Below are 16,197 nucleotides of genomic sequence, written 5' to 3' on the forward strand. Positions count from 1 at the left end.
GGAAAAACAGGGTCCGGGGGTACAAGTACAGCAGCTCTTGTCTTGACCCTTTAAAGATTTATCCTCCTCATCAGCTGACAGTCAGCCCAGCCTATGGGGATGGGGTGATTTTAAAGTATTCCAAGATCTCCTCTTGGTATAGTTCACAGACCTCAGTCATCTCCAAGAAGTCTCATAAATTGACTAGCCATCCACGGATCAGCCAACATTGCTCTCCCCATAAATGGTCCTTAGGAATCTATACATTTCCGGCATACCACAAACCATACTGCCCTCAACAAGACCATCAGCAGAGACAGTGGATGAAGTCATAACATAGACAGTCATATTAGCAGTCTCAGAAGCACCTGAGATATAGTAGAGCCAGTCGACCCTCCTCAGATCAGGCATATGCACATCGTCCATCCTTATGTCAGCAAATTTGATGGTTTGTTCAAGAGCTACACCATGGCCAGTCAAATAAGCAGCACTTCTTTCAGAAGCCATCTTGCCTCATTTCACCAGGCATGGTCAGATATCCTCACCAACAAATGCGAGCTAGATATCATCACTGACTACTGTACCATCCAGTTCCTCTTCCTACTCTTCCCATGGTCTTCCCCATGCCTCTTCAGAGACCATTCTCATGAGAGCCTTTGACAAACAGAAGTGGCCTCATTGCTTCATAGGTACCATAGGATGATCTGCCTCAAGAATATACAGTAGTCTCCATTGCATTCCCACAGATTCTTCTGATTCCCCAGGTTAATACCCAGATCATGTTACCATGATAGCCAAAATTGTCTCAGCCAGCATGACGCTATCAGATCTAGTCTAGATATCAACCAACCTCCCATTTGACTGGACATAGTGTCTCAGAACCAGGGTCAGAGCCTGCACTTAGAGACACAGTCCCTGCGCCTGATGGCCTGGATACTACTTGAAATAGTATCACTGACAGTTGCCCCAGACAAGTACAGGAAATTCTGATGCAGACCAGGAAAGAAGAACCTACTCTGTGAAATAAAAAAGGTTTTCCATATGGGTGACTCAGACTAAGGTGAATCCAGGCAAAGCACTGAACCCCAGGATCCTGAACTATGTGGTGGTTCTGAAACATCAAGACGCTCTCTGTCTATCTAGCAGTAATGAGTGGACCATGTGCCAGTTCAGTTGCATTCCATTTTCTTATGACCCATAGTGTCAAGATTCATCAAGGACCTTCTCCATGCCTGTTCCTTGGTTAGAGACCCAACTCTCACCCAAGACCTTAGTGTGGTCTGCTTGTGGCTCATGGAACCTCATTTCGAACCTCCATCAGAATGTTCATTGTACCACCTTACCATCAAAATGGTTCTCTTAGTTGTCATACGTCAGCATGAAGAATCAGCAGGATCTAAGCTGTTATGGCTAAACTGCCTTACGCTCCATGTCACAGAGACAAAGTGGTGATGAGACCACACCCCAAGTTCATTCCCAAAGTAGTCTCAGAATTTCACTTGACCCAATCACCTTACTGGTTGTCTTCCTAAGAAGAAAAGAACTTCACACTCTGGACTTCTCCAGAGCTCTGCTCTACTATCTAGGCAGAACCAAGGTCTTCCAGCTTTCTGCCCATCTCTTTCTGGCTATATCAGCTGTATCAAAAGGCTCAGCATTCTTCTCAAACTTTCCAAGTACATCACACAGTGCACTTCCACCTGTTCCTAATTGCCTTGTGAACGTCTCTCTCTGAATGTGAAGCTGCACTCCACCAGAGCACAGGCAGCCCCATCAACCTGCTTTAGAAATGTGCCAGTTCCAGAGATTTGTAAGGAAGCTACGTGGAGTAACCCGCTGAATTTTGTTAAATGTTCTGCACTTGACATGGCAGCCAGGGTAGACGCCAAGTTGGAAGGGCGGTGCATCAATCTTTATTTGATTAACACAATCGATACTCCTCATACTCACCATCCTCATAAGGTTACTGCTTGCCTGTATCATACAGTGAGATCCACAGTGACACATACTTGACGAAGAAAGTATGGTCGCTTCCCTACAGTAACTGTGGTTCTTCAAGATTTTGTAGTCAGTGTGGATGCCAAGATCTGCCATCCATTTCTGCTTTTCAGAGTCCTCCGCCTCATAGGAATTGCGAGAGAACTGAGCAGGTTTCAGAGCCCACCCCCCCTTTTATGCCTTTATAGGAGTATGAGGAGACTCAGGGTTTGTTGATGGCCCTGATGGATACTGCTAGCGAAAAGAATCTGGTCTGGCTCATATGGGGTGCATGTGCACCTACAGTGGGATCTGCATTGACTACAACAGCTTGAAGGACAACAGTTACTGCAGGGTAACTAATTGTACTTTAAAAAAAAAAAAAAGTAAACATTCCCTTGCAATATCTGAAGTACAGATACAAAGAACCTGGAGGGGAATCTTGACTTTTTTTTTTTTTAAAATATGTTGAAATCACATCCTTTTACATAGATGCACTCTTGTTTTTGTGCCTGATGTTCAGCACAGTGGAGGTCCTTGGGCAATTTTTGCCTTTTGATATGTGTGCACTGGGCCCGTTTATTTAATTGGAAGTGTTGTATGTATCCAAGAGCAGTTTTTTTTAATTTAGACATTAGGGTTTTATAGCCCCTCAGTGTGATGGCTCAGATTATAATAATGTACTATTATAGGAAATATTGTTTGAAAATCTACATGGCATTTTTCATCCCAAAGCCTCTTTATAAAACTGTATACGGCAGAGGTTGTGTGACAACTCATCTCCATAGTGAAAACATATCTGTCCTTGTATGCCAAAAGCACTATATACCTGTATAAGTGTTTTTTGGGGCTTTAGCCATCCAGCTGAAACCGAAAGGGGAAACTTAGCTGGCAGAAATTATCTTCCTGAACTGAAATGGGGCCAAAACTGTATGCATGTAAATAGAGTAATGCAGTCTTCTTAGAGTGATGTCCCTGTGGTTGCTCCACTTTAGGTGTCCATGCACCCTTGTGCTTGTAATCGGAGATTTATGGTAGCAGTACCTGGTTGGGTCACACATGCACGGTCCCCATCTTGTGCTGCTTCAGGCGGTTAACTGGCGCTGTGCATCCAACCCCTCCCCCCCACCCCCCTAGTTCCTTCTCTACTGCCTTTGGCTCGAGTCAGAGCAACTAGCAGCACCTTGCAGCTTCTGAGTAGCTTAGTTTTTGCTTTCAGTTAGGATAGTTAGCCTTAATACTTTATCCCCATCCTTTTGTTTAAGAAAAAAAAAATTCTCTTCATAGGAGTGTAGGTTTACATTTTTTCACCACAGCAGCATGGTATTCATACCCCTCCCCTTATGGGGAGAGTATGCTCCCTGAGGGGCATGCCTGGCTCCCCAGGGTTCAAATGCTGCATTACTGGCAGGCTTTCTATACTTCTCTCAGATGGGCACTCTCAGTGTGTCCAGTGTCTCAGCGAGACACTTATATCGCGGAAGTGCTTGCATTGTCACAGTCTGAAAGCCCACACCAGAAAGGCAAGAGATCTCCAACTTAAACTTCTCCTCATGGAGAAGTCTCTCTGCCTGGTGTCTGAGTGTGAGGTATGCACCCCAACTGGCCAGAAATAGCTGACTGTAGCCTCTGACAAGGGCCCTTCTTCCATAGCCTGGGCTCCCAATCAACCCGCCAAGAAGGTGGCAAAAAAATGGGGTACCACGTCCGTGACTTCAGAGTTGGCCAAGAAAAGGTGCTCCGCTAATGGGCAAACACTCCTGGTACCACCTGCAACAGCCGTGTCAATGGCTGAAACAGAAGGACCCTCCGGCACTGTCAGTACCAAGAAAAGGAAAGCTGCCAAGCAACTGAGCTCGGACACAGGTATCAAGGGGAAAATGAAACTCCATGCTGCTGTACCAACAGACACAAATAAACACTTCATACCGAGCATGTCAGCACCCACGCTGCTAATGATGCCACTTAGTGCGGGCATCATGCACTCGAGTCACTCACTGGTACTGACATGCCATTTTCAGCATATGGTACTGATTCCTACCACACTGTTACCGATGCCTTGTGCTTCGCAACAATTCCTGCGCCAAAAAGACCTCTCCGTCTCTTTGGTACCGGAGTCTCCCATCTTCGGCACTGACCGTATCTCGGTCCTCGCAAAAACTGGTCAACCCAACTCTCCATTTCTTTCTGCTACACAGTTCTTGAGCGAGGATGAAGATGGAGATGAGGATGCCGGGCACACTCCACAATATTCCTCCCCTGTGGCTGCTCCCATCACACATGCTCCTCCTTCCAAGGGCTACTCAGCAAACCCTCTGAACCAACCCTGGTACAGGCAACCCTGGATGCCCACTATGCCCTTCCCACCACAATGGCCATTTTGGAGCCTGAGGGCAGCATATCCACAAGAACAATGTGTACTTGTCAGTCTTCCCAGAGCTGGCATACATCAATCACCTTTATTAACACCACAGGGACTGCCTGACACCTCAGAATGGGGCTGAAGAAGAGGAGGAATTCTCTGACCAGGACGATGCACCTGAAGTCCACTTCTCTTCTCATCTGAAACATGATTATGCCCCCATCTCCCAACACAGGTGATGATTTCAAACAATTCCAAGACCTCTACAAGAGAGTTGCCACCTCACTGGACATTTCTCTGGAAGAAGTCCAGAGTCTTGACATAAATTAGTAGATATACTGCACCTATTGACCTCATCTAAAATTGCCCTTCCAATGAATTATGTGGTTATGGACCTTGTGTAGTGGCTCTGGCAAACCCCTGCAAAGATTCCACCTATCTGTAAGAGGTCTGATTAAAAAGTACTACGTGCCTGCGAAGGGCACTGAATTCCTCTTTTCGCATCCAACGCCAAACTCATTGGTGATTGACGCAGTCAATGAACAGGGTAGACGACAATACTCCAGAAACACCCCATATGACACAGACTGGAAACGACTCCACCTTTTTGGCCACAAAGCATACCCTGCTGTGACCTTACAATTAAGAGTAGCCAACTACGAAGCCTTACTGGCAAAGTATGACCACAATAACCATGCAAACCTTTCTGAATTTACTGAGTTTATTCCAGATAACAACAAAAAACAGTACAAATTGGTCATCACATAAGGTCAACTCATAACCAGAACAGCATTACAGCCGTTCTTGACTTGGCAGATTCAGCAGTGAGATCTGTAGCAACCGCGATGGTTATGAGGAGGGCTTCCTTGCTCCATCTATCTTGAATTCCAAAGCCAGTACAATCGACTGTAGAAGACTTACCATTCGAGGGAGCCAAACTCTTTGCGGACAAAACTGATGAGTCGTTACACACTCTCAAGGACTCGAGGGCGACTTGTGATCTCTGGGCATTCACACACCTAAGATCAGAAAAAGACAGGGAAGTTATCAAAACCTCAAAGATTCCGACCCCCTCTGTATGCACTACGCCATAGATACTATGTCCATCAGGGGCGGAAACAGAAAACCTCAAGGAGCTCTCATGGCTGACCCACCTTACACAATCTTTTTCAAAGATAAAGTATCCCTCAGATCACATTCCAACTTTCTACCTAAAGTTGTTTCATCCTTTCACCACAATCAACCAATCCACTTACCTACATTTTTTTCTCAAACCACGTATGGACAGACGATAGTCCAGATTACACTCCTTGGATGTCCGCAGGTCTATAGCCTTCTACACTGATAGAAAAAAAATATTTTCATAAGTCTCCAAAACGGTTGGTTTCAATCACCGAACGATCAAAGGGAAATGCTATATCCAAATAACAGCTATCCAAATGGATATCAGACTGTTACCTCCAACATGACTGACAACTCTCTATGGGGATCCGCACACATTATGGAGGCTGATAGGGCTCTGGTAGAGTGTTTCTTCACAATGTTTCCATCATGTAAATCTGTGGAGCCACAACCTGGGCCTCACTACACACCTTTACCCAGCATTACACTTTGCAACAACATGCACCTTACGATACCCTGCTTGATCACACTGTACTCTCATCTGCTACAACTTCAACTCTGAAGCCTCTCCTTCCACCAGAGGACACTGCTTTGAAGTCTCCTAAAGTGGAGAACCCACAGAGACATCCCTTGAAGAAGAAGAGAAAATTACTCACCTTGTGCAGTAACGGAGATTCTTCGAGATGTGTGTCCTTGTGAGTGCTGCACTACCCTCCCACCTCCCCTCTGCTTCGGTGTTTATTAGTAGGCCCTGCAGTAGAGAAGGAACAGAGCAGGGGTTGGTCGCACAGCGCCAGTTAACTGCCTGAAGCGGGGCAAGACTAGAACCGTGCATGTGCAACCCATAAATCTCTGATTATGAGCACGGGCTCATGGACACCTAAAGTTGAGCACCCACAGGGACCTGCATCTCAAACCTCCGTTACTGTACAAGGTGAATTGGCCCTATCTGATAGGAGGCTGTCTATTTTGCAAAATTGGCTGCTGTACATGAATTTGTATTGATTTAGATTTATTGAGTAACATTCTGTTTAAACAGTTTTCATTTGATTTGAGAGCTGCCATATTAACTTTGTGCTTCAGACACTAAGGTAATTTAGGGTCTTTCTTGTATTTCATACTGTTCCGAATAACCATCCCAAATGAGTCACTTGCTTTTTAAAAGAGTACCTTCTATGGACATTTGGTTTTGTTTTATCTGGTTAGCATCTACTCTTTAAAAATCAGTGAACTCCAAGCTGGAGCAATCAGTCTTATCTGCATTAGGATTTAACAAACAAAATGGTGATGCGTATCCATCTAACATTCTTTTCTGAGATAGTATCACAGTAACTGCCAGGATTTCTCCATCTCTTTACAGCCCTGTTGTAGCTTTATTTAGTAACCAGGATTAATAGTCCCTTTTTAGAAAGTCCATCAGACATGTTTCATTTTACACATACTGAACAGAAGCCTTCATCCAACATAATTATCTTAGACTCAGGTAATGTTACTGTCTTAACAATATTCAGACCCAAAATTTGGCCTAAGATTGGCACATTCCAGTGAATAATGCTGCCCACATCCTAAACAAACATAGGTTAACAAAAAAACCTTATGGATGTGCTGAAAATGGAAAGCTACTGCTGTACTTCTAGTACTGTGCACTATGTGTTCTCTCCTTATTTATTTGTGTCAAAGGGTTTACTGACTTCATTCGAATATAAAAAAATCATGCAATTGGAACCAACCGATATGATCCACAAAAAGCTATGGCTTGTTTTTTGCAAGGAGTGACTAGGAAGATTTTCACTTTACAAAATATCTGTCTGAAAAATGTCTAAACTTAATCTTTTGCCCACAGACTGTTGGCATATTGTTGAAGCCATGTAATGAAGATGATGAAGAAAACAACAGTGAAAGGTATGCATTTCAGTTTCACTAAGATCGGTTGGAAGTTGTGGATTATTTTTTTAAATGTGTTAATTTGTTTATGGTAATTGGTCACAGTGCAATAACATACAGAGGCAAAAAGGAGCATTTATGATCTTGCCACTTAAAAATATGAAAGGTGAGGCAGAACAACTTTCTGTAGTGTGGGCATCCAAAGTTCACGGAATTTTGTTTTTTCATTCAAAAAGAGAGATTCAAGGCAAAAACATGATTGTTTGACTGACTGTGTATTCACACAGCCATGTGTTCTGGGAAGGAGAGATAGGGAAGGTATCAAAAGAAGCCTTGGTGCAGCCAGGAATACAACTGACATATATTTTTAAGTTTTTCAAAATGAACTTGTCTTGATTGTTACTGCTCAAATCTTAAGTGCTGGGCTGGGGAAGAGCAGAATGAAGAATTAAAATACTAAGTTCAGTAATATTTGCTACCCAATTTTTTTCACCAATACAACAAAATATTCTCTTCAGAAATCCCACTACAGTTCTAGCAATTATTGCAAACAAGAGAATAACAGAAGGTGTAAAGTCCTCCACACAAAGATGTCTAACAATTTGCCAGTTTCCTAGATGTCTCCTTCCATCTCTATAGGGGAGTATTGTCATTAGTTTTGAAGAGCAGAATATCACCAGCCATTACTATCAGCTAACAATCGTTATTTAAAACAATAACCAGTCTGTCTCTTATTTTTAGGCAAGATTGTGAATCAGTGGATGATAATGATAAAATGTCTTCACAATTGGTTCTGGTAAGAAACTGCTTCTTTCATTTGCTTTTTCCTTATTTTTGTAAACTAAAGTTTTCAGCAGGTTTTCCACTGTGTCAGCAAACTTGGGCTAGGATTTTGATAATTTCTTGTGTATGTGTTAGTGGAAAACCATGTCAGATGGCTATGCATAGACTTCTAGCAGTGAAATATTCTTTGATGAACAATGAAATCTTTGGTTGGCTAACTCTTTTAAAAAATGTTTGAAAATATAAAGAACTATACAGAGTGCTGTACAAATTTTAGTTACTCTTATAAGAAGTTGGAAGGTTTATGACAATATGCTAATTTTTCAGGTAGGGAAGCAGAGAGATGTTAAGCCACACAAAAAATTAATGGCGGTGCTAGGATTGGCACTTGCTAGTTCCTGGTGCCCAGTTAGCAGATGATGAAAATAAAATGTAGTATTTATTTAAATACAGGATTCTAGTAGCAAGACTTGTGACCTGAATGCAAACACCGAATCAGAAATATCAGGTGATGGAAGTGTTAATGTTCCTGAGGAATCAACATGTATCCAAGTACCACATCTAGATCTGAAGAATGTATCTGATGGTGACAAATGGGAAGGTAATTTTTACTCTGATTTTGCAGTATATTCAAAATCATGACAATAAATAAGTAGGGCTGCCAAACTATTTAAAAATTAATAGTGATTAATCACAAGATTTAAAAAAATTAATTGTGATTAATGTTAATAATATCAGTTTACATTTATTATAAATATATTTGGATGTTTTTCTACATTTTCAAATATGTTGCTTTCAATTACAACACAGCATACAAAGTGTATAGAGCTCACTTTATATTTTTTATTACAGATTTTTGCACTGTAAAAATATAAGCAAAATTAGTAGTATTTTTCAGTTCACCTCATACAAGTTCTGTAGAGCAATTACTTTATCATGAAAGTTCAACTTACAAACGTAGAATTTTTTTTATATAAAACCGCACTCAAAAATAAAACCATGTAAAACTTTAAAGCCTACAAGTCCACTAAGTCCTCCTTCACGTTCAGCCAATCACTGAGACAAATAAGTTTGTTTACATTTGTGGGAGATAATGTTGCCCACTTCTTATTTACAATGTCACCTGAAAATGAGAACAGGCATACAGATGGCATTGTTGTAAACGTCATTGCAAGGTATTTATATGCCAGATATGCTCAACATTCATATGCCCCTTAATGCTTCAACCACCATTCCAGAGGAAAGCTAACAAATCTAGTTAATTTGTTTTGCATTAATCACTTAAATTAACTGCAATTAATTGACAGCCCTATAAGAAAGACGTTTTCATTATTCAAAGGCTAGCTATCTGACCGCTCATGCTTGTGTTTTCTTCAGTTTTATCTGAAGAATGCATATTTACACTTGGGTTTGACTACCACCATGTATAGAACTTTAAACTGCTGAACCAAGAGGTCATTGCCAATCTACAGCCCAGTTAAGAAAAGGACCTTTAGAAATTGAAAAGAAAAAAAAAATTGCTCAGGAGTTTAAAGAAACAAACAAAAAAATAGCCAAGCAGCAAACCACCGAGTTTAGACTAGAGATATTCTAAGAATCCTAAGGGATTTTACGTGCCAAAACCCTGACACATTAGTCCCTGGGGCTCCTTTGAAAATATTTGCTTTAATCTTCTGTTATAAATGATATAAGCAAAGTAGTTTATTGTGAATGACATTTTTTTTAATTTAAAGCGCATCAGCCCTTTATAGTGATTTAAGGCAAGATAAATATTTCTACATTTTCCTGAATTGCAGAACTAAGGTATTAAACACTATCCACGCAATTTACGTTTGATTAGGCCTGAAAGTTTAAAAAAAAATCTACTTGTTTTTTTACCTTAGAAATATCAGGTCTTGTCTTCCCTGTTCCACTGGAAGACCTAAAATTGTGTATTGAGAGCTTTTCATCTTTCAGCTGAAGAAAGGTATTAAACGTTTTAAAAAAAGTTTTCTTCCAAGTTTTCAGAAGTTCAGGTTTTGTAGGGGTTGTTAAAAGTGTTTTAAAATGTGTGAATAAATATAATTTCTTCTCTCAATTCAGTTTCTCTATAATGATGGTCCTTCCAGTTCTCTATAGTCTTACATTATAAACAAGACCTAAATTCCTAACTTAGGTTCTTAACTCTTCATCCCATGAGATTGGAAATAACCTTTCAGACTATCTGTATACATCAGAAATGCAAAAAAACCAAAAACCTAACTTTTTCATGCATCACTTTTTGAAATATTTGTCTTAAATTGGGTCTGATCCCTTTTCCTCCTTTGATGTTGATCCATCTGAATTTTTATCAAACCACCTACACGTAGGCTAAATGGAATTGACACTGGGAAAATATTGTTCACTGCCATCAATAATAGTATAATCAGAGTCCATTTACTTCTACTTTTTATTTTAAAAACCAAAGAGTAGATAGCATTTTTTTTACAGATTAGTACGAGGTCTCATACAAACAGTAGGGAATAAAGCTGTATTTTCATCAAGCTCTTCTGGTGATATGTTTTTGAGAACAAAGTTTGAATGGTTTATAAATCACCAGCAATCTTTGTTAGATTGCAAACTTCCAAGAGGGAAGACTGTTCCTTCCCTTGTTGACCTGTGACCAGACTTAAATCTTAATGAAATATTCCTAAAGTGTACATAAATTAGTGACGCATCAAGCAGATATAGCACATCTCAGTTAGTAAATAAAGTTATTCTCTGAAGATCAAACAGTGATAGTCATTTGAGAAAATTGCTATTATAGTTTGTCATTTATATGATGATGCTGATTTTACCTATGCATATTATCGCCTATAATTGGTCTCCACAATAATTTCCTGCATGAATCCACACATTCCCTCCCATACCTTGCAAAATGGTTAGCTTTGAGCCAAAAGAAACTGTTTGTTCTATTTAAGTGTTTAGATTAGTTGTCAGTTTATGCTCTTTGGTGCTAGTAAAATTTTATTTGGAGGGCATAACATTTGATAATGGAATAACTATGCACAGGATGCTGAGGATCCTGAGGCCAAGTTTTCAATCTTTGCTCAAAGTTACACATCCAAGTTTGAACATTTTGGCCTCTGCATAGTTAAAGACAGTAATTCACGTTTTCATTCACAGTAGCTTATTTATATTATATTGTACGCTGTCAGTGTTAATCTGTTCTCATTATATATTCTTATAAGACCTATGTGACTTTCATTTTTCTTTGTTTTCATGAATTCTCTACATATAGAATATACCTTGATTTCATATATCCAGTTCTTCAGCTAATTTTATGATCAGTTTTGTGTAAAATTATTTTAAGATAGGAGGATTGTCTGCTTTACATGTTTTTGGGTTGTAAACTCGTGATGATATTGTATTCAAGATAATTTGCTTTATTTTATTGCTGCAGTATTCTAGGTTTGGATGTTCTCCAGTCCTGTTTAGAATTATCATTATGACCCCAATCTTCCAAGCATTCATGCTGGTGCAGACCTTTTTGGCATTCTGTTTAAGCCAATGAGTGCAGGCCCTGTGAATGCAGAAGTCTTCATTAGTGCGACTGTTTGCAAGATTGGGATTAATTTTCATTATAATATCTTGTTGGCGGAATCTTAAAAGTTTTGCGACCAGTCAGATTCTTGCCTCATCTAAATGGCATTAAAAGCTTGCTCTTCTAATAATGAAAAAAGCAAGCTTGGGGACACACATCATTTAATCTTATCGTTGGACGTTAAATAGGGGGAAGAAGAAGCTTTCCACATTTATCCTGTGTGTATAAGGATTACTGATCTCCATTACTTACAAGTTGTGAACAAAAGCTGTATTTTGAACATGTGTGTTTGTTAGAATGTGGCGATGCCATGTGGGTTTTTATTTGAATTGCAGTCAAAAATGATTTTCTTTTGCTAAAACTTTGTAAAGTCTTTCGATTAACGGCCTCATTGGGCAAGTGCTGAGAACGCTTAACTGCCATTGAAGTTACTGGGAGTTGAGAGTGCTCAGGACCTGGCCCAAAATGAGCAATTGAGTAGTGGGAATGCTTTCCCGTGGTACTGTATCTTCCTGCTTTACATGTTATGTATGGTTTGTTCTGACTGTGCTGTGTGTTCACTTTAGTATTTTTGCCATTCTTTTTCATTTTATTAGCGTCATGCCCTATCACTTTCCCCCTCATTGATTTCAAAACAATGCATCTGCAGAGAGAAGGGGAGGGTAAGTATGGTTAACCATATGTTCAGTTATCTGCCTTTTTGATGGTTTATGGTTTGCTTTCTAACTAGCCCTTCACCTGCTGTTCCTATATCTTGGGACATTTCTTATCTTCAAGTGAAAAAGCTTCCCTTTTTGTGTCTTACACTCATGTTTACAAATTAATTGTTTAAACAATTATGAATTTCTTTTTCAATGGGAAGCAGGTACAAGGGTTATTTTTTAATGTTACATTGTGGGTTTATTGTCATTCTGCACACTTTGAACTCAGTTTTCAAATTCCAGACTTTCACTGGAAAATACAGATTCTGTGACCTTTTGAAAAGAGAAATGAATTATTTTTTTAGAAATGTAAGCAAACTGCTGGGCAATAAAACATATTTCAGAATTTTAAAGGACACTATCAACTGACTTGTTAAGATTTTAACTAACTTTAAACCTTTTAAAGATTCGCTATTGTTTTGTAATCCCCTGCTTAAAAGCAGTCTCTTCCAGTTTCCTTGCTTCTAATGGAGCTTGACACTGTAATTCCTTGTTGTTTACCTCCTTGTTTGTTCACCAACAAAAACAATTTTGTCAGCACAGCACAGCTTCAGGAGTAGTGTTTAACTGTGACTTCAGGTCAACACGTGGAGAAGACTGGAGTTGTGTAGTCCCTACACAAATACTGATTTTCCCCCCACTGTCATCGTTATAAAGATGGATTTAAGTAAACAAACATTGCTCCTAATTGATAGTGTCCATTTTACCTAGCACTATTCCAATGTCAAGAGAATAACTATATAAATAAATTGGTCAAGTACCCTGGAAATCCATCTGCTCTGTAATTTGCTGCAACTCTTACCGAAAATGCATACTTCCCATAGTCTCCAAGTTGCTTAAGTCTAAAAATAATGCACGAATGTGCTGTTGATTTGTGCAAAACAAATGCATACTCATTAGATATACTTTGAAATACCTGACAGAATTTGTAGCTTTCTAATGTATTTCACTATATTTATTCACGTTGTATGTGACACATTGTTTATAGCATTCAAGATTAAGCATTGGATACACATTTATTTTTCCTTTTGACACTGTTGTTTTATTACTCTTTTAATAGACTAGTGCCATTTTTGTGTTCTTGTTTATATTTTGTAGAGCCATTTCCTGCCTTTAAATCTTGGCAGGAGGACAGTGAATCTGGAGAAGCCCAGCTTTCCCCACAAGCTGGAAGAATGAATAGTCATCCTTTGGAGGACTGTCATCCAGTGTTGTCGCATCGTAGTTTGGATTTTGGACAAAGCCAGCGTTTCTTGCATGATCCAGAAACATTAGACTCCTCATCAAAAGCACTTTCTTTTGTTAGGTGTGTACATTAGTGCAATTTGGAAAAAACTGTTAGCATGAAAATAAATGTTGTTGTATCTCTGCTTTCTGTTGTAGATCCGTGTGTTTTTCAAGACTTGGTTGACTAATTGAAGGTCCAAGTGTACTGTGTGGTTATGTGGCCATTCAAATGATCACATAATTCTCCCTTTTGTAAAACTGCTATATGCGTGCCTCCTCATGCCATAACTAGTTGGTCAGGGAGCTTTGTTTTAAAGGGACCAAACGGAAGAAGGCATCAGGTGCTCAGGTACGGCTTTTTGAAGAAGTGCTTGTCCTGCAGAGTTCTTACAAAGACTGAGCTATGGAGCTCTGTAGAATAGGCTTCTCCTCTAACTGGGGAGCTTGCTAAAGAGGGACTTCCTCTTGCACACTTTGGAGCTCCTCTAGAGTAGGGGCAGGGCAGGCTGACGCTCCTATGCACTGTAGGATCCCCACAGCTAGGGATGTGCCTGCCTTGTGTAGTTCCTAAGCTTGGTTTTAATGTTAACAGCTCCCCAACTGTATCTCCTTCGGACTTCCCCACAGAGAGATCTGACTTTGAGGCTTTCCACCTCCTTCCCAGCTGCTACTTCATGTCACTTGGGGAAGAACAGGAGTTCAGTTTGGATGAGACTTGTAGCAGGCTAGTTGTGGGAAGAGCAGCCCTAGGCTAGTCTCTGGAGGGTAGAGAGGTTTGTGGCATCGTAGTGAGTGGGGTTTTCCTCTGTGCTGTCTGTTGCTGCATAGTTTAGCTCTAATGTGCCTTGTAGTACAGGAGGTTTTGAAAGATTTAGTTTGTAGTTGTGAGAGATGCTGTTTTAAGTGGAAAGAGTTCCCTAATAATTTGGCTGACCAATCACTATAAAGTTGCTTCCAGTTCTGCTGAAATGGAAGAGCAGTTTAGAAAAAGTTTTCCGTCAAGACTCTTGGACCTGCACCTTCCTGTTCTTGCCACAAGCTCTTTCCATGATGGACAGTAAAGGCAGTTTAAAACTGCTATATTTGTGAAGCTTATTTTAGTTTTTAAGATTTCTGACTACAGTTAAGTCTTATTAGAATCTAACAAGAAGATACTGTTTCCTTTGTTTGGGATCCTGGGTGAAGAATAACACTTTTTTCCAAATCTTCTTGATTGCAGTGCATCTTTCAACTCTGTGTTAGAGGGAACAGAGATGTATTTTACCTGTCTCCAGAAGCAGGCAAAGAAATGTCCTGAGTTCACTAAAGAAATCACCAGAGTACTTTTTTTTCAGTGTCTAGGAAAAGTGCTACTTTCTATTAATCTAGTCTTTGAGAGTGGAGAGCTGCAGAGGGCTAGCATCTGAATAGAGAATAAATGTTTTGTAAACTCCAAAGGAGAAGTTGCATTGTATACAGTTATCTAAAATGACTGCTCCTATTGTAACCTTGAAGAAGGATGCAATCAGCAAAGAACTTCCAGCCTTGAGAATGAAATGTGCATGAAGACTGAAGACTTTTGTTCTTGAAGTATTGAAGCCGCAGCCACACAGACATTTATACCTTCCTTTATTTTTCAAGGGCCTTGGTAGGGTAGCTTGGTGGAACAATCTGAAAAGACCTTTCTGAAGAGCTATGTTAGTCTTGGCAGGTTCTTTTGTGTAAGGTGCTCCCTAGGGCTTTCTTTTGAAATTATGTATGTGAAGAGTTTTTTTGGTACTAGCAAAACTTTCAAAAGGGAATTTATCAAAGAAAATTGTTGAAAAAATTGCAGGCAAAGGTGATTGAGTTAGAATTTTGTTTTGTCCATTGAAAGCCCAAAGGGACTCTTGCTCTCCTATGCTTTTTGGAGCCAAGGAGAACCAAAACCTGCACACGAACTGGGCAAGGAAGTGTGGAAGGTAGGAAGGCCGGCTTTAGTGCATGGAACCTTACTTGCCCAAAACCCTGTGGAAGCAGAGGCATTCTCTGGAGTCTAGCTAGATTCACAGGTTGGAAGCAGACATAGCTGTATGACAGCTGGTTTATGTGGCATACCTGTCACACCCCATGAAAAGCAAAATGGTACAAGCTTGTTCAGCCTAAGCCTGCAATAGCAGCTTAGGTTCTGCATCTGCGCTGTGGAAAGCCCTTGCTCCCAAGAACGGTTGGAAGGTAGCAGTGGTTAGGGGGAGCATTTAACACTACAGTTTCTGAAGGTGCAAACTGATGAGTACAATCTCAGAAAAGTGCATATCAGATCATAAGATCTATACTCTTATTCTGCATATACCCTTCAAAACACTAATCAAGCATGTGAGCTCTTTGAGGTATCCCAAACATTGCTAGCTCTGTATACACAGACAGGTGCATTAGTGGAAATTTTGTAACTACTGATTCTTGGTCTTGAAGTGTGGAGGAGTTTCAGCCGTGTTGGATCCCAAGAAGTTGAACAAATGCACAAGGAAATCCAAATTCAGCCTGAGGACGCCATCTTCAAATCTATCATTAATAAACCCTAGGGATTGTAGGGTTTACATATTTGGTGGACACGTATCTTCATAGCCTTGTGAAACGTAAAA

The 16,197-nt window shown here is 40.1% G+C and overlaps 1 protein-coding gene across 7 annotated transcripts in view; it reads left to right on the forward strand.

Moving 5' to 3' along the window:
• The window catches only part of FAM13B (family with sequence similarity 13 member B), a 96,831-nt gene that overhangs the window by 68,754 nt on the left and 11,880 nt on the right, over positions 1 to 16,197 (forward strand). For 6 of the 7 annotated variants that reach the window (XM_039483349.1, XM_039483348.1, XM_039483350.1 and 3 more), the window contains 5 exons: positions 7,284 to 7,342; positions 8,066 to 8,120; positions 8,561 to 8,708; positions 12,266 to 12,331; positions 13,469 to 13,676. In XM_039483349.1, coding sequence (XP_039339283.1) covers positions 7,284 to 7,342; positions 8,066 to 8,120; positions 8,561 to 8,708; positions 12,266 to 12,331; positions 13,469 to 13,676 — 536 coding nt within the window. The remainder of the gene's footprint in view (positions 1 to 7,283; positions 7,343 to 8,065; positions 8,121 to 8,560; positions 8,709 to 12,265; positions 12,332 to 13,468; positions 13,677 to 16,197) is intronic. The other variant, XM_039483352.1, reaches the window with a different exon arrangement.

The sequence above is a fragment of the Mauremys reevesii genome, linkage group 8 (genome assembly GCF_016161935.1).
Source record: "Mauremys reevesii isolate NIE-2019 linkage group 8, ASM1616193v1, whole genome shotgun sequence".
In the NCBI taxonomy this organism is placed as follows: Eukaryota; Metazoa; Chordata; order Testudines; family Geoemydidae; genus Mauremys; species Mauremys reevesii.